This window comes from Coregonus lavaretus (genome assembly GCF_964263955.1).
Source record: "Coregonus lavaretus genome assembly, contig: HAP1_SCAFFOLD_3394, whole genome shotgun sequence".
Classification (NCBI taxonomy): Eukaryota; Metazoa; Chordata; class Actinopteri; order Salmoniformes; family Salmonidae; genus Coregonus; species Coregonus lavaretus.
Window position 1 is genome coordinate 29,240 of NW_028158857.1, and position 27,639 is coordinate 56,878.

Sequence of the window (27,639 nt, forward strand, 5' to 3'; positions counted from 1 at the left end):
AAATAGCCGAAAAGCCAGAATAAATGTTTTCTCTCCATAGGAAGACAAGTAGTGTGTGTTTGTCATATGTCTTGTTAGTGAGAGTTTACTGCAGGGTAACCGTGCACTTCAAAACAGGCTAGAAAGCATAACCATTACTGCACCACAATCTCATCCTTTATAATAATATTTAGTGGCTTAATCTCCCAGGAAATAAAGGCGTCATCATACAGTTTAAAAAGTATACTCGATCTCAAATTCAGCAGAAAATGGGTGGGTGAAACCAAGGATACTACTAAAAGTTCTAGAAAGTAATCAGAAGCAGTAATCTAAAACTAGTTTGATAGATTCTACCCTTCTACTGTATGTTCCTGAGAAGTGAGTGCTGCTCCTGCATACATCAATGTACTGTGTTGTATCTCTGAACATTAGCTACTGTATGGAAGACTAATCTCATCCTTTATAATAATATTTAGTGGCTTAATCTCCCAGGAAATAAAGGCGTCATCATACAGTTTAAAAAGTATACTCGATCTCAAATTCAGCAGAAAATGGGTGGGTGAAACATCATACAGTTTACATACATGTGTATTATTATTCAACATACTGTTAACATACAGTACATACATATTTAATTCCTTATTTGTTTCTAGTCCTTCTATTCTACTGTTACAGTTGACCATTAGAATGGAAAGAGGAAAGAAGAAGAAGAGAACAATAGATAGAGAGAGGAAAGAAGGAAAGAAAGAAGGAAGGAGAGGAAAGAACAGCAAAGACTGAACATGCCTCTGCTAACTTGTGTGTGTTAAGACACCGTTTGACTCCTGCAGGAAATGAATTTACACTAAAAACAACAGAATAAATCCTCCTATTCTTCCTCAAAACAAAACGTCAAAAAGGTAGATGACATACCTGTGTACTCTCCAGGTTTATAAACTTAACTTTGCCATCCCCCTACTGTAGAACACTTCTAGTAATCCAGTGGATTTCAGTCATGAAACATTAAAGAAATATGCATAAAACATGGTATCACTGTATCTTTGTAGAATATGTCTAGTACTGTACTTTACACAGATGGCTGATGAAATTCAAATTAGTCTTCCATACAGTAGCTAATGTTCAGAGATACAACACAGTACATTGATGTATGCAGGAGCAGCACTCACTTCTCAGGAACATACAGTAGAAGGGTAGAATCTATCAAACTAGTTTTAGATTACTGCTTCTGATTACTTTCTAGAACTTTTAGTAGTATCCTTGGTTTCACCCACCCATTTTCTGCTGAATTTGAGATCGAGTATACTTTTTTACTATATACTCATTACATTTTGAATGCTTAGCAGGACAGGAAATTAGTCCAATTCACGCACATATCAAGAGAACATCCCTGGTCATCCCTACTGCCTCTGATCTGGTGGACTTACTAAATACACATGCTTCGTCTGTAAATGATGTCTGAGTGCTGGAGTGTGCCCCTGGCTATCTGTAAATAAAAATACAAAAAATGGTGCCACCTGGCTTGCTTAATTTAATTAATTTGAAATCATTTGTACTGTTACTTTTACTTGTGATACTTAATTATTGTCACACCCTGGCTCTGGGACTCTATATGTTGAGCCAGGGTGTGTTCATTCTGTTGTGTTTATTTCTATGTTGGCTAGAGTGACTCCCAATCAGAGGCAACGAGTGTCAGCTGTCGTTGGTTGTCTCTGATTGGGAGCCATATTTAAACTGTCTGTTTTCCCTTTGTGTTTGTGGGTTCTTGTTCCGTGTTGGTCATTGTTACCGTGGACTTCACGAGTCGTTTCTTGTTTTGTTTATTGTTGTTTCTATTATCACTAAAGATAATAAAGTTAACCATGTTCGTTCATCACGCTGCGCCTTGGTCTATTCAATACGACGATCGTGACAATTATATTCGAGCAATTACATTTACTTTTGATACTTAAGTATATTTAAAACCAAATACTTTTAGACTTTTACTGAACTAGTATTTTACTGGGTAACTTTCACTTTTACTTCAGTCATTTTCTACTAAGGTATCTTTACTTTCACTCAAATATGACAATTGGGTACTTTTTCCACCATTGGTTTTGGGTCAATACAAACTTACAGTATTTCCCGGTGTAACAGTTGTTAAAATACTTTGTGAATTTCACCAGGTTCATATATTAATATAGCATGTTGATTTGTTATTATGCATGCCTGCATCCTGGGAATAGGGGAGTGTGTACTTGCGTTTTGCCCTGCGTGCTCATGCTCAAATAACTTTGATGCACTATAAGAGACAGAATTCTGATTCATAAAACAACCTGATCTCCAAAGTCCACGTCTATAGCCTCAATGAATCACACACAACGCAGAGCTACAGCGATGCAGTACAGCACCGGTTACACCTGCTTCAAAAATGAAAGAAGGACAGCACTCACTTGGATATAAATTGCAATTATAGCTTTTTTTATGTTCTTTATCTTATAGCAACATTTCTTAATAGACAACACACTGACCTGAGACTCTCTCTGGTTTTTCTTTGCCTGGTGGAGGGATCCCTTTGGATATCTGACATAGAAAGGTTAAGATTCTGGATGTACTGAGTGAATATTGTCATAAGATATACATTTGTTTTGCTTATTTGAAAATGGGTGGATAAAACACCTAGACTCTAGACCTATTCGTCCTGAGCAACAAGAGATACACACATACCATATAATGTCAAACATATTTTTCATAGTTCATAACTAGTTGAGTCATTATCGTGTTTTGTCTTCAAGAATACCACAGATTCTCCTCTCATTTTCCCTTGTTTTATTTCCATGACCTACAGTTAGCAACAATTTCAGGACTCCCGTCCCCAGTCCAATCTGAAGTGTGATGCTTTATTTTCTCACATCATAATTGTATTGCATATCACAGGATTTGTCCCAAATGGCACCCTATTCCCTATACAGCTCTGGTCAAGTAGTGTACTACATACAGATGTTGGATCTTAATTTGACCCCTTTCGTCGCAGGAGGAAAATAATCCTGCAGCAGGAGGATTTGAATATCTGAACAAATATTTAGAATCGCAACTGGAAGTGGAGTTTGAATACAATGCACACCTTACCTACATTGTACCTTATGTATGCTACAGGGCTGGATTACCGAAAGGTTTAGGGGGGTTTGGGCCCCCCTGGAGGTCAGTGCCCTGGGGCCCCAAATGCGGTAGTCCGGACCTGGTAGGCTATGTGCAGGGTACAGCGCATCTCAATTGAATTATAATTATAATAAATTGACATATTTGTAGGGGGTAGTTGCGTTTTTTGTTAGGGAAAATCAGTTTTCTTAGATCAATTGTTTTATTATATGTTAAAGCAAGAAATAGACTGAATAAATTAATGGTTTCCTCAGTGTCAGTGTTGTCCAGTGGTTCCAGCCACTGTTCCTGGCAACCATATGCCATACTCGGCATGGGTTCGAATCCAGCCCACTGCCCTTTGACTCATAGATGAAGGTATATTATTTCCCCATGGTTAAAGGGTTCATTCCATGTGGTTACAAGGTTAAAACAGAAACAACCAAAAGGATAACAGTTTAGGCATTAATTCCGAGTGGTTATAGTTGGGGAAGGCTTAAGACAAAATAATAAAAAACGACGCGCCTATGTATTCTTAGTGCTCGAGAGAGCAGGCTTTCAATCCACACCAAAGACCAGAACTACAGTATATTGACAGATTACACATATCCTAACTATAAAACATGGACGAGTATCCACACCGGAGGACAGTTTATTGTTCTACAGCAGGCCTACATCTGTCAATCAGCTCATCAACTCAGCCAGGGATACACAGTAGCCTATTATCGGTTTTCACACCTTGCATGATGTGACAATGGATAGGCTAATGGTTAGCCTACAGAATGTAGCCTATTGGAATATAATCAAATAACAAGGCGCCAATTACAACAATCAATGGCACTAGAGTATCTGATGTCTTAAAACATACATGCAAAATTCACCCGCACAGCTGATCTCAATTGCAACCTTTACTGGTCATCTCATTACTGCTAAAAAAATGTGTCGGTATTACCCTTAGTCTTGCTTGCAACAAAAGTCTTTGAAGATATGTTCGCCCTCTGGTTGGTATTGTTATCGGAACAACTTAGTCCTTTTTTAACAGACTAAGGGCGATTTATCTATTTGACAAGAATTCCGTACAAAATAAATACATATTTTCATTGTTTACCACGGCAAATCTACTGTGCCAATTTACCTGACACATTGTATGAATGGAAACTAATGTTGGTGTAGCCTACTGTTATTATTTTATTTGTTTTCTATTTATGTTATCCAAAAGTGTCTGGCATGGTCATTTCTCATCAAGATCGGGGGTAAAATAACCCTGCACTCTCTATATTTGAAATGTGTAAATAAATCAAGTCAATCGGGGGGATTGAGTTATTTGTGGAACCTCATGTCGTGGCCTAGTGGAGGCGTGGGTCAGAATTGAACCCACGCCGACACGGTATGCTTATATGTGCGCGGCCACGCTGAATGCAGCGGCCCTAACCGCTAGGCCACTCCAGGATATGATTGAACTTCATTTTGACCTTAGCATACACTTGACACTTGTATGTCGTAGGCTAGTGGAGACCAATATCTATATTGTTATTAAGCTATGTAAAACAATGGTTGTTGATGTGTATGGCATTTTTGTACATTTTGTACAATGTTGCAGTAATAGGACCTAGGCCTAGCGTTTGAGTGAGCAAGAGAGACAATTATGTTGATAACAAGCCCTGATCCCTGTGACTCGACTGCCCCACATGGAGAGAACGAGAACTGCTCTTTTTCAGGGACTCCCAGGGCACATTTTAATTTCCTGATGCAGCAGGAAAATTCTCAGCGACAAAAGAGTGATCAAGTTAAGATCCGACATCTGTAGGGAATAGGGTGCCATAGGGTGCCATACACTACACGTATGTCCATTATTATCCCTACCCAGGGGTATTAGTGCAGTAGGCAGGTTCTATATGGATGTTTTATTCAAAGATGTACTGTACACTGAGTGTACACCTTCCTAATATTGAGTTGCACCCACTTTTGCCCTTAGTACAGCCTCAATTCGTCGGTGGTGGACCATTCTTGATACACACAGGAAACTGCAGCGTTGCAGTTCTTGACACAAACCGGTGCTCCTGGCACCTACTACCATACCACGTTCAAAGGCAAATATTTTGTCTTGCACATTCACCCTCTGAATGGCATACGTACACAATCCATGTCTCAATCGTCTCAAGGCTTAAAAATCTTTCTTTAACCTGTCTCCTCCCCTTCATCTACACGGATTGAAGTTGATTTAACAAGTGACATCAATAAGGGATCATAGCTTTCACCTGGATTCACCTTGTCAATTTATGTCATGGAAAGGGCAGGTGTTCTTAATGTTTTGTACACTCAATGTAGGTGTTGGAACATAACGATGCATATAAGATGTGGGTTAAGTTAAAGACTACATGTATATTCCTCTATCCTAATAGGAGAATATCTCTCCCCCTCTCCCTCCATATTTCATGTATATATCTGCATCTCCTCATTCATGAATTAAACATCACAGAGAGAGAGAGGGGGAGAGACGGGGAGAGAGAGATGGAGAGGTTGAGAGTTAGAGGGAGAGAGAGATAGAGGGAGAGGGGGAGAGAGAGATGGAGAGGTTGAGAGTTAGAGGGAGAGAGAGAGATAGAGAGAGAGGGAGAGACGGGGAGAGAGAGATAGAGATGTTGAGAGTTAGAGGGAGAGAGAGCGATAGAGAGAGAGGGAGAGACGGGGAGAGAGAGATGGAGAGGTTGAGAGTTAGAGGGAGAGAGAGAGATAGGGGCCCAGGGCTATGGCAGGGGGACACTGGAGGAAGTAGGTGAGATGATAATGAAATCTGGGTCATTTCCTCTTTCTGTTTGACCCATTTTCATCTGTTAATCATGCTGTAAAGTCCTCCAGGCCGGAGGGAGACCAGAGGTCATGGAGGGGATACATCGACTTTCCTCCAAGCTTTTCCATACAGAAAACGTATATTGATATCTAAGCTTGATTTACGTATGTGAAAGTTAATTACTATCTAATTTCTCAAGTTATGGTTTGTTTCAGTGTTGAAGAACATTTCAATGAAATTGCTCTGTGTGGTTGTGTGTTTCAGTGCCGCGGTCCATAGAGCACCCATCGTGGGAGTGGAGGGAGAGCAGAGACTTTGATGAGCTCAACCACATCCTGCAGGAGAGCAAGAAGCTGGGCAAGGCACTGGAGAACCTGTCACGCAGTGAGTCTAGTAACTAAACCCTAAACCCTAATACTGTACCCTAAACCCTAATACTGTACCCTAAACCCTAAAGCCAAGGCTCTAGAGAACCTGTCATGCAGTGAGTGGAGCTATTACCTTTAACTTATAGTAACCCCTTAACCACTTTTGACTAGAGGTCAAATGTATAATTACTTTGTATATCTTTTAGAAATAGAGGCCGCATGAAAAGCAGAGCTCCCTCTGAATCACTGTTCTCTTCCTTAAAGGTATCGCTGTTTCTGATGAACTTGATCAGGTAACTAGGAACTACTTTGTCATGATTATCCCTTGTTCACAGTCTTGATATTGAAACTGTCACATCGTCACCTTCTATTGCCGTCATCCTGTCTGTTGCAATCCGATTCCATCTTTCATCAATTTGGGCTCAGTTAACAGCACAATACACAGCTCTGAGAATAATGGTGTGTGTGTGTATGTGTGTGTGTGTGTGAGAATAATGACAAACCACAATCTCATGGGAATCCATCTGCAGAAACTTCAATAAGCATGTCCTCTTCCTGTATTTTCCTGGCTGCTAGTGTGTATATGTGATTCCTAGCAGACAAAGCTTTGTTTGATACACTGTCTGGCCTGGTTTCTACACAGTAATGAGATAACTGACTTTCCAGTGTACAGTTTCTCCCAGTATTGCACACAGTCTTAATTGCGAATTGATTGTCAGGAGGCCCCTCAAACAGTGGGCAGGACTACATTTAAGAAGCTTATGAAGGTGTCCACCTTAATATTTTAACTTGAATGGGCATCCATCTGATTTCTCATGGCACTGCCATGCCCCCATACTTCGAACCCTGAAGATAGCAGCAGCATTTGATGTATTCTTGTCCTCAAGAAGAGACGTTCACTATAGAGGTAATATCATATATGTATGTACTGTATGTCTGCCTGGCTCCAAGCCCAGATAATCTCCTTCTAGACAAGACAAAGACAGACAGAATATTAAGATATATTTACCATCCTATCATGCATTAAGCATTGAATTCCATTCCATATAAAACACAGTGAAGACACCTAAATGAGTGTTACTGTGAGAGTGGCTGTGAACACTGGCTAGTTAGGGTTGCTGTAAGTGATGAAGTGGTATAAAAAAATTGGTGAGTAAACTCTGTTTATGTGAGTTTACCCTCCACTACACCACTTGTTGCAATGAGAGGATAATGCACACACACACACAGACAGACAGGCAGGCATTAAAGCAACGCTTATTTATTTATTTAAAATGCATTCGGGAAGTATTGAGACCCCTTTACTTTTTCCACATTTTGTTACGTTACAGCCTTATTCTAAAGTGGATTAAATTATTAGTTTTCCTCATCAATCTACACACAATACCCCATAATGACAAAGCGAAAACAGGTTTTTTGAAATGTTATTCAAATGTATAAAAAATTAAAAACATAAATACCTTATTTACATAAGTATTCAGACCCTTTGCTATGAGACTCGAAATTGAGCTCAGGTGCATCCTGTTTCCATTGATCATCCTTGAGATGTTTCTACAACTTGATTGGAGTCCACCTGTGGTAAATTCAATTGGTTGGACATGATTTGGAAAGGCACACACCTGTCTATATAAGGTCCCACAGTTGACAGTGCATGTCAGAGCAAAATCAAGGCCATGAGGTCGAAGGAATTGACCGTAGAGCTCTGAGACAGGATTGTGTCGAGGCACAGGATGGGGAAGGGTAGCAAAACATTTCTGCAGTATTGAAGGTCCCTAAGAACACAGTGGCCTCTATCACTCTTAAATGGAAGAAGTTTGGAACCACCAAGACTCTTCCTAGAGCTGGCCGCATGGCCAAACTGCGCAATCAGGGGAGAAGGGCCTTGGTCAGGGAGGTGACCAAGAACTCGATGGTCACTCTGACAGAGCTCCAGAGTTCCTCTGTGGAGATGGGAGAACCTTCCAGAAGGACAACCATCTCTGCAGCACTCCACCAATCAGGCCTTTATGGTAGAGTGGCCAGATGGAAGCCACTCCTCAGTAAAAGGCACATGACAGCCCGCTTGGAGTATTCCAAAAGGCACCTAAAGGACTCAGACCATGAGAAACAAGATTCTCTGGTCTGATGAAACCAAGATTGAACTCTTTGGCCTGAATGACAAGCGTCACATCTGGAGGAAACCTGGAACCATCCCTACGGTGAAGCATGGTGGTGGCAGCATCATGCTGTGGGGATGTTTTTCAGCGGCAGGGACTGGGAGACTAGTCAGGATCGAGGGAAAGATGAACGGAGCACAGTACAGAGAGATCCTTGATGAAAACCTTCTCCAGAGCGCTCAGGACCTCAAACTGGGGCGAAGGTTCACCTTCCAACAGGACAACGACCCTAAGCACACAGCCAAGACAACGCAGGAGTGGCTTCGCAACAAGTCTCTGAATGTCCTTGAGTGGCCCAGCCAGAGCCCGGACATGAACCTGTTTGAACATCTCTGGAGAGACATGAAAATAGCTGGATGCTCCCCATCCAACCTGACAGAGCTTGAGAGGATCTGCAGAGAGGAATGGGAGAAACACCCCAAATACAGGTGTACCAAGCTTGTAGTGTCATACCCAAGAAGACTCAAGGCTGTTATCGCTGCCAAAGGTGCTTCAACAAAGTACTGAGTAAAGGTTCTGAATACTTATGTAAATGTGATATTTCTGTTTTTATTTTTTTATACATTTGCAAAACTTTCTAAAAACCTGTATTTGCTTTGTCATTGTGGGGTATTGTGTGTAGATTAATGAGGGGGAAAAACAATTTATTCCATTTTAGAATAAGGCTGTAACGTAACAAAATGTGGAAAAGGTCAAGGGGTCTGAATACTTGCCAAATGCACTGTATCTGGCACACAAACGTATCACTGAAAAAAACTACTTCCTGTTTTGAACTGAATGGCCATATGACAGTCCCTTTCTCTACCTTTTCTCCCTATCTCCCTCCACCCCCCTTCTCTCTCCTTTCCATCACCCCTCCTCTCTTTCCCCCCTCTTTTCTATCTCCCCCTCCCCCACCCCCTCTCTCCCCTGCACTAGAACCTTGGGGGGTATAACTCAGTGCTGCGGCCCAGGGTGGTGGGGGAGTGGGTGGGCAGGGAGGAGGAGGATCCAGACCCCCTGGCAGCAGAGATGCTCCAGCCCCCAGTCCCCAGGACCAAGACTGAGGTGTGGGGGAGGGCCAATAGCAGTCCTGCCTTTAGGTAAAAGAGAGAGTGTGTATGTGTGCAGACGTGTGTGTGTAAATGTGTTTGTGTGTGCTTGTGTGTGTGTCAGAGTAATGCCTTAAAGGTGTCCACATGCTTCACAGCCGAAACAGTTCGGAAGTGTTTGTGCATATATTATGACCACATTTTGTGACGTTTTTGTTCGTTTTGGACTTTTGGTCAACAGTAGGGATTCTTCAGTAAAGTCTTTGTTGTCATTCAATGAGAGAGGACTCGTTTTCATTCAAAAAATTTCATTGAGAAACACTGCACTAAACATCTTAGTTATATGTAAAATTGCGTGACTAACGTCTCCTCTGCAAAAATGTCAAAATTTATGACAGATTTCTTGAGTTATCTTAGATTAATTCAGACTATTTTGAGGAAGTGTATACTGGCTAAAACGTCTCAAAATGGACAAACAGTACTATTGCCTCTTTTTTCTCATTTTTCAAACGAAGGTCTTTTAAGGGAGTATGCTAGCACACTCGTTCGGTTCGTCTAGCCGAGTTCGGCAAGGCACCAGCCGAACTGAAGCATACTGAGGCCGAACTCGGCTTGCCGAACCGAACAAGTGTGCTAGCATACTCCCTTAAAAGACCTTCGCTTGAAAAAATAGTCCAAAAAAGTCCAAAAAAGGAACAAAAACGTCACAAAATGTCATCAAAATATTCACAAACTCTTCTGTACTTTTTTCGTCTGGGAAGCATGTGAATGCCTTAATTACCCCTCTCAATCTTAACCAACCAGAGGCCATTCATATTAATGTAATGCTCCAGCTGCAACAGAGAGGGTGACTTTGTATTCGTCCCAAATGGCACCCTCTTCCCTATAGCCTATGAGTCGTTCTACAAAAGTGGTGTAAATTGGGGGTTAAAAAAATAAGCATCCTATTTTTCCCAACCTTTCAGCACACATCTTAAGATATACATATCAGATAGACATATCTACTACTCACATGCTTTGTTGTAATGGCATTTTTGAAATTTTAACCTGAATTCCTTACCACCCCACTAAATTTGTCACTAGTGAAACATAGTGAAAAAGTTGCAATAAAGGAACAACCTTGCACAGTATTATAAATTTTCATTAATCTTCTATTACAGATTAATTTTTGAAATTGTATTTGCATACAACATTTACAAAATAGTAAAAACATGATTTTTAACATGATTTTCAAAATCTTTCAGTTGAATTTAGATAATTATAATCTCTATTGTTCTCTGTAAAATGTTCAATGTTGATTGTTTGAATCTGAAACGTATTGATGGATTGAATTACTTATGCATCTAATTAATTATGTTGTTAGTTAATTAATTGTACTTTTTTCTATCTTTATTGTGGCGAAAGTACAGGCGTTTCGATAGTGACATCATTGTTTCAGTTGTGACCTGGCATATACTGTACATTCTGAACTTCATTGCTTACTTAATTGATACCATATCTAATGGGGCACATGTGATTGACATATATTACTATCACAATCAATAAAAGACAAGTCTTTCTGTCTGTGTCTTTCTGCCTTTTCACTGCTGCTGACCTGTGTTGTCTTTGACCTCTTCAGAAGAGGACTTCTACCTCTCAGATAAATATTGTATTAATTTAACCTTTCCCTCTTCCTTTCTTTAACATTTATTTCCCTTTCCTTTTTCCAGATATTCTTGATATCGCACAGGGTCAGTTTCTATCCCCTCTGTACTCTCTGACTGTCTGCTGTACTTTTCGGCATGTTGGCACCAGATGTCCCTGTCCTTCAATAACTCTATAATCTAAAATATCTAAAATATAAATAATGATAAATGTATAGAAGTACAGTGGACTAACAATCAAGTGTCAATCATAGAGACAGATAGAGGACTCTAGATGGATATGGCTTGTTTTAGTGTAGACATTGCCGTTGAGGGCTTCCACCATTTTTAAGTAGTCAACTGGGTGGGGATTCCTATGGGTTGGGTGGGATCAGCAAAGGATCGGAGAGCATGGTCTTCTTCTTCAAATTAGGTTGCCTATTATTTGTAAATGGCTTTAAGATATATCACTGCCATCTAGTGTACAGTAAAGTATAGTACAGTAGAGTACAGTACAGTAATGTAGAGTATAGTTTAGTACAGCACAGTACATTACAGTAGGGCACAGTACAGTAGAGTAGAGTACAGTACAGTAGAGCACACTACATTACAGTAAAGTACAGTACAGTACAGTAGAGCACAGTACATTACTATAGGGCACAGTACAGTACAGTAGAGTAGAGCACAGTACATTACAGTAGGGCACGGTACAGTACAGTACAGTAGAGCACAGTACATTACAGTAGGGCACAGTACAGTAGAGTACAGTACAGTGCAGTACAGTAGAGTAGGGTACAGTACATTATAGATGTTTTTGTTTAGACCAAATAGATGTCAATGTTTGGGCTCTTGGAGGGTTGGAGCCCCCTGCTGTCTATGCATCTCAATACTCTACACTTTTTCCTGAAGTGTGCACTTGTCCACTTGACCCACATGGTGGTCAGCTGTAAATCAGTTGGTAGAGCATGGCGCATTCAACTTTAAATTGGAGATAGCCTCAGTGCTGCTGCCTGTGCTGTCTCAGACCTCTTTCTATTTCGATGGTGTCAATTGTTTTGGTTGTGACCATTTCAGTTTGGACAATTTAGACTTATTTTGGACTTTAATGAATCCCAATAGCTAGCATATGGCTGGCTAGCATTCATTGGACAGATGTAGATACTAGCAAACATATATTTTAGTCCCAAAACCACACTTTAAATATTTCTTGAAATATTAAATGTTCGGTAGTGACACTTCTTAAAAATACATGAAGATTTAGTAACTTGTCACTCATTTTCTCCAAAATGTTTGCAGTTAGACTACTTACCATGTAGCCATGCTGGAAAGGGGTGCAATCCCATCATCTGGTGATATGTGTAGGGGTGTGGCTTAAGGCAAATTCATTCTACAGCCTTTTAATGCGTATTTTGGTAGTGACATCAAAAGGTGGGACAGCATTTTTCAGAGAAAGATGTTTAAAAATAAGCTAAACTACTAATTAGATCAGTATCTTTCAATGTAATCATAGAAAACTCAAGATGTTCTATAGAAATAATAGTGTAAAAAAAACAAAAAACATGAATTGCTTTATTTTCAAACATGAATTTTAGCAGTCAGGGTGTGGGACAGCCACCTCTCAATAGAAATGGGTATAAACAATGACTTTGTACTATATTAGTATAACAATATGTGTGCTATTGCCTTGGAATTCATTAGAATATATCATGATGTACAGTAAATGAATGCCCTAAATTTGGAGACTTATGGAGATTTGTATTTATTTATTCGGGACAACAATTTGCACCACTTCTGTAGAATCACCAATAAAGTAAACTACTTTTGACCAGGGCCCATGGTCAAAAGGAATGCACTATATCGGGAATAGGGTGCCATTTGGGACGATACCTTGTTTGCCGTCATTCCTGCAGCTTCAGGAATACCCATTGGAATAATCTCTAATCCTATTTCACAACCAGGATCAGACATATGTTCGTATGATGCTGTTCTGACCCAATTTACTGACGACTACTAAAGCTAACCTCATTCAGGTACGCTCAGGGCCAAATGAATAAAACATTATAGCCTGTTCCTATATCCGTTTATGCCATTGCCAACTCCATTGCTGTCCTTCTTAAGACAAACGTTGAGATTGCCATGAGGCCAGACTGTTGACATGACAATAAGTGACAAGAAGTTGGCATGATAGCGCGAACAGCCTGACACTCAGGCTACTGAAGTTAGTCTTTGTAGGGAGATATATGCCATGGGCTTTGGTGTTATATTATTCACTGTTATGAAAAAGTCATCTAATCTAAACTAAATTAATGTTTTTGTAAAATTACGCAGGTGCGTAATAAAATACATTAATAATAAATAATAAAAAAATAAAAAATTGCTTTTCTTTTGATAACAAGGACATTTCTAAGTGACCCCAAACTTTTGAACGGTAGTGTAGCTAATTAGAGAGGATCAGATATTAAATCATAAATCATACTAATGCTCGAGCTGACACACACACACACACACAATCACACATACACACTGGTTTTTGTAATCTTGTGAGGTTATTCCATTGCTGGATTAGTCAGAGAAATCACATTATTAGGGTTTTCAGTTGACGGATAGGGGTATGCGTGTGCAGTGTGCGTCTCTGTGTATGTGTGTGTGCATGTGTGTGTCTCTCTGTGTCTCGTCTTCCCCAAAACCCAGTCCCCTGTAGCCTCCTCTAAGAGTTCCTCCAATGAAGGCTGAGAAGTGTTTGGCTAATTTATTTCTGCTTAATTGCGTTTCCTGGGTATTGGCTCCTGATGCTGCCTCTTGCTTGCCAGTCTTCTGCTGCTGCTGCTGTGCATTAGAGGATTGAGGGGCACTGGGCTGTGCTAAAGGAAACCCTGGCTTGCATAATGGTGCTGCCCACTACTCTGCCTGATCTGAAGCCCAGCTCTGAAACGCTGTCTGCATCTGAAATGGCCAAGAGTAGTGCACCATATAGGGAATCGAGTGATAGGATGATAGTGCACTTTTGGTCTAAAGTATTTCACTATTCGTGGGTTGCACGATTCATCACAATATTGTTTTGAACTTACTTTTGAGGACTGGTGCACGAATGTTCTACTCAATGCATTCTCAATTGACCTTTCGATAAACCCTGCCCCATAATTTTGGGCAACCAATTGCAGCGCTCCAATGGACAGCAACTGTCATTGAGTCCGACACCTCTGTGTCACGTTCGTTGAAGGACGGGTCAGACCAAGGCGCAGCGTAATATGCATACATGTTTATTTGAACCGAATAAACACAACGACAAAACAACAAACGAAACGAAACGTGAAGTCCAAGGTAGACACAAACAACATACCTTTCACGGAACAAGATCCCACAACTTAACGAGTGCCAATAGGCTGCCTAAGTATGGTCCCCAATCAGAGACAACGAGCGACAGCTGCCTCTGATTGGGAACCACACCGGCCAACATAGATCTAGAAAACATAGATCACAAACATAGAAAATCACACCCTGGCTCAACAAATAAGAGTCCCCAGAGTCAGGGCGTGACACTCGGACCTAGGAACATAATGATTATGTTCCTAGCCTTGGACCATCTCACGTTTGAAACACATGAAAGCCAGTGAGGGCAGTGGGAAAAATGTTGTTTGCTTTAAAAGATAATTGTTTAAATTGTTAAGTAATTGAACAGTGCACCATGGGAAAATCAAAAGAAATCAGCCAAGACCTCAGAAAGAAAATTGTAGACCTCCACAAGTCTGGTTCATCCTTGGGAGCAATTTCCATATGCCTGAAGGTACCACATTCATCTGTACAAACAATAGTACGCAAGTATAAACACCATGGAACCACGCAGCCGTCATACCGCTCAGGAAGGAGATGCGTTCTGTCTCCTAGAGATGAACGTACTTTGGTGCGAAAAGTGCAAATCAATCCCAGAGCAACAGCAAAGGACCTTGTGAAGATGCTGGAGGAAACCAGTACAAAAGTATCTATATCCACAGTAAAACGAGTCCTATATCGACATAACCTGAAAGGCCGCTCAGCAAGGAAGAAGCCACTGCTCCAAAACCGCCATAAAAAAGCCAGACTACGGTTTGCAACTGCACAAAGATCGTACTTTTTGGAGAAATGTCCTCTGGTCTGATGAAACAAAAATAGAACTGTTTGGCCATAATGACCATTGTTATATTTGGAGGAAAAAGAGGATCTTGCAAGCCGAAGAACACCATCCCAACCGTGAAGCACGGGGGTGGCAGCATCATGCTGTGGGGGTGCTTTGCTGCAGGAGGGACTGGTGCACTTCACAAAATAGATGGCATCATGAGGAAGGAAAATTATGTGGATATATTGATGCAACATCTCAAGACATCAGTCAGGAAGTTAAAGCTTGGTCGCAAATGGGTTTTCCAAATGGACAATGACCCCAACCATACTTCCAAAGTTGTGGCAAAATGGCTTAAGGACAACAAAGTCAAGGTATTGGAGTGGCCATCACAAAGCCCTGACCTCAATCCTATAGAAAAGTTGTGGGCAGAACTGAAAAAGCATGTGCGAGTAAGGAGGCCTACAAACCTGACTCAGTTACACCAGCTCAGTCAGGAATGGGCCAAAATTCAACCAACTTATTGTGGGAAGCTTGTGGAAGGCTACCCGAAACGTTTGACCCAAGTTAAACAATTTAAAGGCAATGCTACCAAATACTAATTGAGTGTATGTACACTTATGACCCACTGGGAATGTGATGAAAGAAATAAATAAAAGCTGAAATAAATCATTCTCTCTACTATTATTCTGACATTTCACATTCTTAAAATAAAGTGGTGATCCTAACTGACCTAAGACAGGGAATTTTTTACTAGGATTAAATGTCAGGAATTGTGAAAAACTGAGTTTAAATGTATTTGGCTAAGGTGTATGTAAACGTCCGACTTCAACTGTATGTTTACATTGCCAAAGCAAGTGAAATAGATCATATAAACAAAAGTGAAATAAACAATACAAAATGTACAGTAAACATTACACTAACAAAAGTTCCAAAAGAATAAAGACATTTCAAGTGTCAATATACAATGTTCTAATGATGTGCAAATAGTTCAAGTACAAAAGGGAAAATAAATAAACATAAATATAGGTTGTATTTACAATGGTGTTTGTTCTTCACTGGTTGCCCTTTTCTTGTGGCAACAGGTCACAAATCTTGCTGCTGTGATTGCACACTGTGGTATTTCACCCAATAGATATGGGAGTTTATCAAAATTGGATTTGTTTTTTAATTCTTTGTGAGTCTGTGTAATCTGAGGGAAATATGTGTCTCTAATATGGTCATACATTTGGCAGGAAGTTAGGAAGTGCATCTCAGTTTCCACCTCATTTTGAGGGCAGTGTGCACATAGCCTGTCTTCTCTTGAGAGTCAGTTCTCCCTACAGGGGCCTTTCTCAATAGCAAGGCTATGCTCACTGAGTCTGTACATAGTCAAAGATTTCCTTAATTTTGGGTCAGTCACAGTGGTCAGGTATTCTGTCACTGTGTACTCTCTGTTTAGGGCGAAATAGCATTCTAGTTTGCTCTGTTCTTTTTGTAAATTCTTTCCAATGTGTCAAGTAATTATCTTTCTGTTTTCTCATGATTTGGTTGCGTCTAATTGTGTTGCTGTCCTGGGGCTCTGTGGGGTCTGTTTGTGTTTGTGAACAGAGCCCCAGGACCAGCTTGCTTAGGGGGCTCTTCTCCAAGTTAATTTCTCTGTAGGTGATGGCTTTGTTATGGAAGGTTTGGGAATCACTTCCTTTTAGGTGGTTGTAGAATGTAAAGGCTCTTTTCTGGATTCTGATAATTAGCGGGTATCGGCCTAATTCTGCTCTGCATGCATTATTTGGTGTTTTACGTTGTACACTGAGGATATTTTTGCAGTATTCTGCATGCAGAGTCTCAATTTGGTTTTTGTCCCATTTTGTGAATTCTTGGTTGGTGAGCGGACCCCAGAACTCACAACCATAAAGGGCAATGGGTTCTATAACTGATTCAAGTATTTTTAGCCAGATCCTAATTGGTATGTCGAATTCTATGTTCCTTTTGATGGCATAGAAGGCCCTTATTGCCTTGTCTCTCAGATCATTCACAGCTTTGTGGAAGTTACCTGTGGCGCGGATGTTTAGGCCGAGGTATGTATCGTTTTTGTGTGCTCTAGGGCAACGTTGTCTCGATGGAATTTTTATTCGTGGTCCTGGCAACTGGACCTTTTTTGGAAAACCTTTATTTCTATCGTACTGAGATTTACTGTCAGGGCCCACGTCTGACAGAATCTGTGCAGAAGATCTAGGTGCTGCTGTAGGCCCTCCTTGGTTGGGGACAGAAGCACCAGATCATCAGCAAACAGTAGACATTTGACTTCAGATAGTAGGGTGAGGCCAGGTGCTGCAGACTGTTCTAGTGCCCTTGCCAATTTGTTGATATATATGTTGAAGAGGGTGGGGCTTAAGCTGCAGCACTGGGCCTCACCCTACTAAAAATGTGTGTGTTTTTTGCCAGTTTTAACCACACACTTGTTGTTTGTGTACATGGATTTTATAATGTCGTATGTTTTCCCCCCAACACCACTTTCCATCAATTTGTATAGCAGCCCTCATGCCAAATTGAGTCGAAAGCTTTTTTGAAATCAAGAAAGCATGAGAAGACTTTGCCTTTGTTTTGGTTTGTTTGTTTGACATTTGATCAGTATATTGTTTTCGCTGAGGTAATGTACGAGTCTGCTCTTAATGATAATGCAGAGGATTTCCCCAAGGTTGCTGTTGATATCCCACGGTAGTTATTGGGGTCAAATTTGTCTCTGCTTTGGTGGATTGGGGTGATCAGTCCTTGGTTCCAGATATTGGGGAATATGCCAGATCTGAGGATAATGTTAAAGAGTTTAGGTATAGCCAATTGGAATTTGTGGTCTGTATATTTTATCATTTTATTTAGGATACCATCAACCCCACAGGCCTTTTTGGGTTGGAGGGTTTGTATTTTGTCCTGTAGTTCATTCAATGTAATTGGAGAATCCAGTGGGTTCTGGCAGTCTTTAATAGTTGATTCTAAGATTTTTATTTGATCATGTATATGGTTTTGCTGTTTGTTCTTTGTTCTTTGTTATAGGGCCAAAAATATTGGAGAAGTGGTTTATCCATACATCTCCATTTTGGATAGATAACTCTTTGTGTTGTTGTTTGTTTAGAGTTTTCCAATTTTCCCAGAAGTGGTTAGATTCTATGGATTCTTCAATTATATTGAGCTGATTTCTGACGTGCTGTTCCTTCTTTTTCCATAGTGTATTTCTGTATTGTTTTAGTGATTCACCATAGTGAAGGCGTAGGCTCAGGTTTTCTGGGTCTCTATGTTTTCGGTTGGATAGGTTCCTCAATTTCTTTCTTAGGTTTTTGCATTCTTCATCAAACCATTTGTCATTGTTGTTAATTTTCTTAGGTTGTCTGCTTGACATTTTTAGATTTGATAGGGAAGCTGGGAGGTCAAATATACTGTTTAGGTTTTCTACTGCCAAGTTTACACCCTCACTATTACAGTGAAACATTTTGTCCAGGAAATTGTCTAGAAGGGATTGAATTTGTTGTTGCCTAATAGTTTTTTGGTAGATTTCCACACTACTTTCCTTCAACCTATAGCATTTCTTAATATTATTCAGTTCCTTTGGCTTTGATGCCTCATGATTGAGCATAGCTCTGTTCAAGTAGTGTCATTTTGCTGTGATCTGATAGGGGTGTCAGTGTGACTGACTGTGAACGCTCTAAGAGACTCTGGGTCTCTCTCTCTCTCTCCCTACCTCTCCTCCCCTCTCTCTTTCCCTCTCCCCTCTCTCACTCCCTCTCTCTCTCGCCTCTTTCACTTAATTTCTCCCTCCTCCTGTATTCACACTACAGTATTCCCTCCCCTCCCCTCCCCTCCCCTCCCCTCCCCTCCCCTACCCTACCCACTCCTACTCTTCTTTTAGTCTTTTATCTTCTAATTACCCTATTTTAACTGTAGTGTTCTTATATCAGTTCTCCCCCAGCAAACCCCAACTTTATTTTACTTTAACCACAGATAATGTAGTCCTTTCCTTTCCCAAGTATGAGTCATACTCTGTGTTTGTCCTAAGTGGCACCCTATTCCCTGTATAGTGCACTACTTTTGACCAGAGAAGTAGTGCACTATAAAGGCCATTTGGGATGCATTCTCTATCATGTCCCTGGTAGTTGAGGTCGTGTGATCTACTTTCTGTGATTCTGAAAGTAGGAGCTATCTTGTTCCCCTCAGGGAAGTTGTGCAGGGGGTTAGTCCCTCTCCAGGGCTCACACACTCAAGGTTTGGTAAAAACAGAGGGGGTGAGGGGGTGAAAGTGCTACGTAGCATATCAGTTTGATTCAGATTTTGATTCTAAGTTGATTCTAGCTACATCTCTTATTTGGTTTGATGTTGTGTTGATTGGTGTTTGCATTGTTGTTGTCATTTCTAATAGAACACATTACCTGAGCTTGGTCCCTGTGGAGGTAGCTGTCTGAGACTGAAGCAAAGGAGAGAGGGAGAAAAAGGAGAAGAAGAGAGACAAAGATCCCCTAAGGAAATAGAGAGAGAGGAGGAGATTCCCCATAGGAAATACTTGAAAACTCTGAGCAACAAATACAACTCAACATTTCTCACAAACAGAACAGACAATGCCACTGCTTCATCTGAAGTCTCAAAGCAGAACATAATACTAGTACTGTGTCCCAAATGGCACCCTATTCCATATTAACTTCCCTGTTTTTGACCAGGGCCCCTGTGGTGAAAAGTAGTGCACTATATAGAGACGCTAGAATTGCAAATAAAAGTTACACAAACTAACACACTTCTCCCCAAAAAACTCTGAAAAGAACCACCAGTCTCGCCTGGCCTAATCCATATTGATACGGCACATTAGCATAGTAATACTCTTTCTGCTCAGGATATGAAGATATTTCATCTCCCCCCTCTATCTCTTTCTCTATTTATCTCTCTCCTGCTTTTTCTCTCTCTTTTTCTTTCTCTCTCTCTCTCTCTCGCGCTCTTTCTCTCCATTCCTCTCTGGTTCTGACCTCCCGCTCTTCCCTCTGGTATCTGTAAATACTAGTCATTCTGATGAGATATTCATCCAATTAAAGCTCTCCAGTCCTAATCCCTAACACACACCCTCCATCCCAGACAGGATATGGAAATGAATTATCATGTCAAATATGGAGCTGGTGCAAACACCCCCCCACCACCACACACACACACACACACACACACACACACACACACACACACACACACACACACACACACACACACACACACACACACACACACACACACACACACACACACACACACACACACACACACACACACACACACACACACACACACACACACAAACACGCTCCATAGTTCATTTCTTTATCTGTGGATATTAAATTGGAGGCATTATTGGGGCGTTCATTCCTCATCCATACAGTGTGTACCCTAGCTGGAGATAAAGCCATTCCACCTCAGCAGCAGGGTGAAGTTATGCATATGTTTATGTCTGTGTCTGTCTATGCTCTGCTTAGTATGTTGTTTTCAGTGAATTTTACTTTAGTTTCTTATTTTCTCTGGCCCTCAACTTTCTGGTGCGTTGTAGGATGCATTGTATCTTTAGGGTGCGTTTTAAGATATATTCTAGGAATTGTTCCTCCATTATAATTTATCATCCTGGTCTTTGACAGGACACAGATTAGAGGACACAGCATGTAGATTCTAGATAAGGTTTTCTTCCTGTACCTGCGAAGTCCATCATGGATCATTAAAAGCAGCAGGACCTGCTCCATAACTCAGCTTCTACAGCTACAACAGACCACACATCCATTGTCTGCCTCTCAAATGCCACCCAATATCCTATATATTACACTACTTTTGACCAGGGCCCATAGTGGACTGTAATAGGTACTAGGGTGCCATTTGAGACACAGCCTTTGTCTGGATCATTTGAAAGGACTGGGCCATATTCATTCAAACCTGATATGAGAAATAACAAGGTGTCAGGATAGGTTTCTATTGTCAGTCCTGTTTTGAACACGCCTCTATCTGTCGGACCATGTATCCTTTCTTTGCTTTATAATCATATCCTCTTTGTCTGGATCCATTGTAAGGACTTCGGTCACTATTCAATCAAACTAGCTATGGGGAACTTGTTGATATAAGGATAGGTTTCTAGTGTCAGTCATCTCTTTTTAGCATTAGATTTTCTTTGACCATGCATCCTTTATGTGCTTTCTAAAGACTTGTGATTAGCAGGGCTGTAGTGTTTTGAACAGTCGTCTCTGCCTCAGTACATCATATGTCATAGTCCTAAAACCCATCTGTCCCTCTAACAGCCTGTAGCCAATATGTTTGGTGTGACAATGACAAAGGAGCTGTCTAGGACAGAGACACACTGACCATGATAGAGCAGAGACAGGCTGACTGCACCCTAGCTGCTATTAGCAATGCTGATGTTACACTGCAGCATTGCTCCCTTTTGTATTGGGTTGCGCAAAGAAAGTCAGTGGGAAGCCAAAGTTAAATCAAATTCAATTTCAATTTACTGTGCCGGTGGGCAGGATGGTTGTTCTTTAAAACGGGGTGAATTTGAGTCTAAATATCTAAAATAACGTATTATTAAAAATACTTTCCAAACAGTAAGTTGAAATTGAATTTTATTTCACTTCTGGCTTCTCACAGACTGTTTTTGAGCAACCCAATACAAAAGGGAGCAACGCTGTAGTGTAACATCACCATTGCTAATAGCAGCTAACTGCACCAATGCTGACTATATCTCTCTCACACAGGGCTGCATTGAAAACTGAATACGCTATCCTTATTCTATCTTCTATATTCTCTCTCTCATTCTCTTTTTCTCTCTCTCTTCTCTCTCTTTCTATCTATCTACTCCCTCTCTCTCTCCTTTTCTGTAGCCTCCCCTCTGTGATCTGTTTCTCTTCTTTTTTTTTTACTTTCTCTCTTGCTCTCTCCTCTTTTACTCTTTCTCATTCACTCTTATTCTCTCTCTCTCATTCTCTCTTTCTGTCTCTGCCCCTGCCCCTCCCCCCCCCCTCTCTCTCTCTCTCTCTCTCTCTCTCTCTCTGTAGCCTCACCTCCTCTCTGTTGTGTTGTGTTTTTGATTACTCTTTTCCTCAGTTCTAGGTTGTGAATAATTATCCAAGCCTTTTCACTTCCTGGTAATCAACACAGGAAGGTGTGAGTGTCTGCCTCTCTACTTTAATGGCTATGCTGGTTTGTATAGACTGAGTCCCAAATGGCAGGACTCCCTATGAGCCCTGGTCAAAAGTAGCACACTATGTAGGGAATAGGGTTCCATTTGTGCTCCTGTAAGTCGCTCTGGATAAGAGCGTCTGCTAAATGACTAAAATGTAAATGTAAATGATTTGAGACACAGCCTATTCTCAAACGAGCGTGGAATGGCTGCCAGGTGGCAGCCATGTTAAGAGGTACTTAAGCGTGAGGACACTGTGTACTGGGTAGAGAAGTTGCACCTGCCTACAGATACACACAGCCTCTGAGAAACAGAATCAAATCAAAATAAAATGTTATTGGTCGTGTACACAAATTTGCAGATGTTACTGCAGGTGCAGCGAAATTATTTTATTTCTAGCTCCTACTGTGCAGTAATACCAAGCAATACAAAACAATACACACGAATCCAAAGTAATAAAAATAAAGAAATTAAGAAATATCACAATGAGCAATGTCAGAGTGCGGAATTTAAATATACAGTATATTTAAGGAGTTTAAGTGTGCGAAGCTGTCATCAAGGCAAAGGGTGGCTATTTGAAGAATCTCAAATATAACATATATTTTGATTTGTTTAACACTTTTATGGTTACTACATGATGTGTTATTTCATAGTTTTGATGTCTTCACTATTATTCTACAATGTAAAAAATAGTAAAAATAAAGAAAAACCCTTGAATGAGTAGGTGTGTCCAAACTTTTGACTGGTAGTGTACATATACACTCAGTGTACAAATCATTAGGAACACCTACCAAATATTGAGTTGCACCCCCTTTTGCCCTCAGAACAGCCTCAATTTGTCGGGGCATGGACTCTACAAGGTGTCGAAAGCGTTCCACAGGGATGCTGGCCCATGTTGACTCCAATGCTTCCTACAGTTGTGCCAAGTTGACTGTTAGTGGATCTCTACTTGTTCCATCTCATCCAACAGATGCTCAATTGGATTGAGATCTGGTGACTGGGCAGGCCACTGCAGTAAGCTGAATTCACTGTCATGTTCGTGGAACCATTCCTGGACAATCCTAGCCTTGTGGCATGGGGCATTATCCTGCTGAAAAAGTATATTTGTAGATGGATACATTGCTGCCATGAAGGGATACACCTGATTGGCAATGATGATCAGATATCCTGTGGCATTCAAACATTTCTCCACTTTTATTAAGGGGCCCAGTGTGTCCTATGAAAACACACACCACACCATCACATCACCACCATCAGCCTGCAATGTTGACACGTGGCATGATGGATGCATGTACTCGTGGTTTTCTCCATACCCTAGTCCTCCCATCAGCGTGAAACAGCAGGAACCGGGATTCATCAGACCAGGCAATGTTTTTCCAATTCTCCAGTGTCCAGTGTTTTGGTTCCTTAGCCAACTGCAACTGCAATTTCTTGTTTTTTGCTGAAAATAGGGGAACTCTGTAAGGTCGTCGGCTGCCATACCCCATTCCTGTCAAGATACGACGAGTTGGGCATTCTTTTATGGGTCTTTGGGCAACAATGTTGTACTGGACTGTCAGTTGACTAACTGTAGCCCGTCTGTTGCTCTGCACAATTTGTGCCAGCCTCCTTTGTCCTCTTTCATCAATGACCCATTTTCGACCACTCCCCTGCCGTTGGCCGGATGTCCTTTGGGTGGTGGACCATTCTTGATACACACGGGAAACTGTTGAACATGAAAAATCCAGCTGTGTTGCAGTTCTTGACACTCAAACCGGTACGCCTGGCACCTACTACCATACCCCGTTCAAAGGCACTTCAATCTTTTGTCTTGCCCATTCACCCTCTGATTGGCACACATACACAATCAATGTCTCAATTGTCTCAAAGCTTAAAAATCCTTCTTTAACCTGTCTCCTCCCCTTCATCTACACTGATTGAAGTGGATTTAACAGGTGACATCAATAAGGGATCATAGCTTTCACCTGGATTCACCTGGTCAGTCTATGTCATGGAAAGAGCCGGTGTTCCTAATGTTTTGTATACTCAGTGTAGATAATGGTGTGTCTACAATACAGTATATACATTTAAAGTGGGTAAAACAGACTGTAAACATTATTAAAGTGACCAGTGTTCAATGACTATGTACAGGGGAGGGAGAGGTTATTTTCCTGGCACTACTCTGCCAAGGCTCTCACCTCCTCCCTGTAGGCTGTCTCGTTGTTGTTGGTAGTCAGGCCTTCCACTGTTGTGTGATTGAGTTGGAGACATCCGTGGCAACACAGTCATGGGTGAACAGGGAGTACAGGAGGTGGTTGAGCACACACCTCTGTGGGAGATCAGCGTGGCAGAGTTGTTGTTGCCTACCTTCACCACCTGGGGTTGGCCCGTCAGGAAGTCTAGGACCCAGTTGCACAGGGCCGACCCAGGGCCTCGGTCTTAGTGATTAGCTTGGATGGCACTATGGTGTTGAAGGCTGAGCTGTAGTCGATGAACAGCATTCTTACATAGGTATTCCTCTTGCCCAGGTGGGATAGGGCAGTGTGCAGTGCGATGGTGATTGCGTCATCCATGGATCTGTTGGGGCGGTATGCAAATTGTTGTGGGTCTAGGGTGTCGGGTAAGGTGGAGGTGATATGATCCTTAACTAGCCTCTCAAAGCACTTCATGATGACAGAAGTGAGTGCTATGGGGCAATAGTCATTTAGTTCAGTTACCTTTGTTTTCTTGGGTACAGGAACAATGGTGGGCATCTTGACTCAAGTGGGGACAACAGACTGGGATAGGGAGAGATTGAATATGTCCGTAAACACTCCAGCCAGCTGGTCTGCACACACGTCTGGACTGGCAGCCTTGTAAGGGTTAACATGCTTAAATGTCTTACTCACGTCGGCCATGGAGAACGAGAGCTCACAGTCCTCGTGAGCGGCAGTGGCCCACGGCAGCCCACGTTGGTTGCTCATTGTTTTCCTCGAAGTGGGCTAAGAAGGTGTTTAGCTTGTCCGGGAGCGAGGTGTCGGTGTCCGCGACGTGGCTGGCTTTCCCTTTACAATCCATGTTTGTCTGGAGTCCCTGCCACATACGTCTCATGTCTGAACCATTGAATTGTGACTCTACTTTGTCCCTGTACAGTCGTTTTGCCTCTGATTGCCTTACGGAGGTCATAGCTGGTCTGTTTACACACGTCCATGTACCCAGTCACCTTGCCGTGGTTAAATGTGGTGGTGCGAGCTTTCAGTTTTCCGTGAATGTTGCCGTCCGTCCACATTTTTTGTTTTGTATAAGTTCAAATCGGGAACAACATCCTCTATGCACTTCCTGAGGACAAGCGAGGAGGTGGGCAGAGCATATTTCCGTTAGGGAATACCTACTCTGTGAATTGCGCGTGTGCAATAACTAAATTCTAAAAAACTAAACTTTTAAAAACTTTTTGAAAGGGTCAAGTCTACAAAATCTGTTCGGAACAGATTATAGTGTTAGGAACAGAAAACGGTATTGAGATGGAATGTTTCATCAATGACACTAGGTGAAAAATCTGTCTGTCATAGCCGACTAGGTGAAAAATCTGTCTGTGCCCTTGAGCCCTTGAGCAAGGCACTTAACCCTAATTGCTCCTGTAAGTCGCTCTGGATAAGAGCGTCTGCTAAATGACCTATTTATTATTTATTTATTACAATTTGCAGAATGTCAGCCAAGTTTCAATGAGCTCCATCTTCTCCCACTTTCCACCACTGGACTTCCTTTCATCACCATATTTGGTGGTGAGTGGAAGTTCTAAACATTTACATTTTAGTCATTTAGCAGACGCTCTTATCCAGAGCGACTTACAGTTAGTGAGTGCATACATTTGCATACTGGCCCCCCGTGGGAAACAAACCCACAACCCTGGCGTTGCAAGCTCCATGCTCTACCAACTGAGCTACAGGGGACTACCGGATGCTTTAGATTTATACACCCTGTGGCATGTCTGGGTTTCCCTTTTTGTCTGTGATATAACCTCTCCCCTTCTTGTCTCTACAGTGTGAAGATGGACAGGAAAAGTAAAAGGTTTGAAGCAGCAGCAGCACAAGCCCTAACCCTCTAACCTTCCCATTCTAACCCCTCCTCTTCCTGTTGTAACCCTTCCCTTCCTGTTTCTCCAGTGTGAAGATGGAGGGGAAGAGTAAAGGGTTGAAGCAGCAGCAGCAGCACCACAAGAAGCTCCTGGCAGCCATGTTGTCCCAGGATTCCTTTGACTCCGCCCATAGCTCCGCCCCCTCGCTCACCGAGGAGGAGATTGAGGACGAGGATGATGCCATGGAACTGCTGGGTAAGATCAGAAAATGTGCATACACATACAAACAAATGCACACACATGCACACGCACACACACACACACACACACACACACACACACACACACACAGTCTTGTACAGCTAACCTTGTGGGGACACACAGTTCAGTCCCATTCAAAATCATATTTTCCCTAACCCTAACCCTAACCCGTACTCTTACCCTTACCCTTACCCTAACCCTAACCCTAACCGTAACCCAAAAACCTAACCTTAACCGTAACCCTAAACCTAACCCTAGTTCCTAACCGTAACCCTAAAACTAACCCTAGCTCCTAACCCTAACCCTAAAACTAACCCTAGCTCCTAACTGTAACTCTAAAACTAACCCTAGCTCCTAACCGTAACTCTAAAACTAACCCTAGCTCCTAACGTAACTCTAAAACTAACCCTATCTCCTAACGTAACTCTAAAACTAACCCTAGCTCCTAACCCTAACCCTAAACCTAACCCTAGCTCCTAACCCTAACCCTAAACCTAACCCTAGCTCCTAACTGTAACTCTAAAACTAACCCTAGCTCCTAACCGTAACCCTTAACATAGTTCTAACACTCATTCTAACCTTAACCCTAAACCCCCTAGAAATAGCATTTGACCTCGTGGGGACTAACAAAATGTCCCCAGTTGGTAAAATGTTTGCTCGTTTACTATTCTTGTGGGGACTTCTGGTCCCCACAAGAATAGTTAAACACGTCCACACACACACACACACACACACACACACACACACACACACACACACACACACACACACACACACACACACACACACACACACACACACACACACACACAGGGGTCGATGGGTTCACACCTTACACTCTTCAAGCTCCATTTTCATCTAATACTACTAACAACTACTATACAAAACCAGACTGAATACTGATTCACAGATATACATTTCAAATATGCCAGTGAAGATAATGACTCTATTTTCATAGAGGGTCATTGAGTTCTGACTTTATGGTGTTGCTCGTGTCCTCATTACAGCTAAAATAGGCTACCCAGTTCCACA

At 41.6% G+C, this 27,639-nt stretch overlaps 1 protein-coding gene across 1 annotated transcript; it reads left to right on the forward strand.

The window, feature by feature from the left end:
* Nucleotides 1-5,437: 5,437 nt before the first annotated feature.
* On the forward strand, nt 5,438-26,601 carry LOC311123533 (uncharacterized protein C8orf34-like; the record flags this gene model as incomplete). Its single annotated transcript, XM_084197781.1, has 5 exons — nt 5,438-5,450; nt 6,149-6,268; nt 6,517-6,545; nt 9,327-9,490; nt 26,435-26,601. Coding segments are annotated over 5 exons (493 nt in total), but the record flags the coding sequence as incomplete, so codon positions are not given.
* Between the last annotated feature and the right edge of the window lie 1,038 nt (nt 26,602-27,639).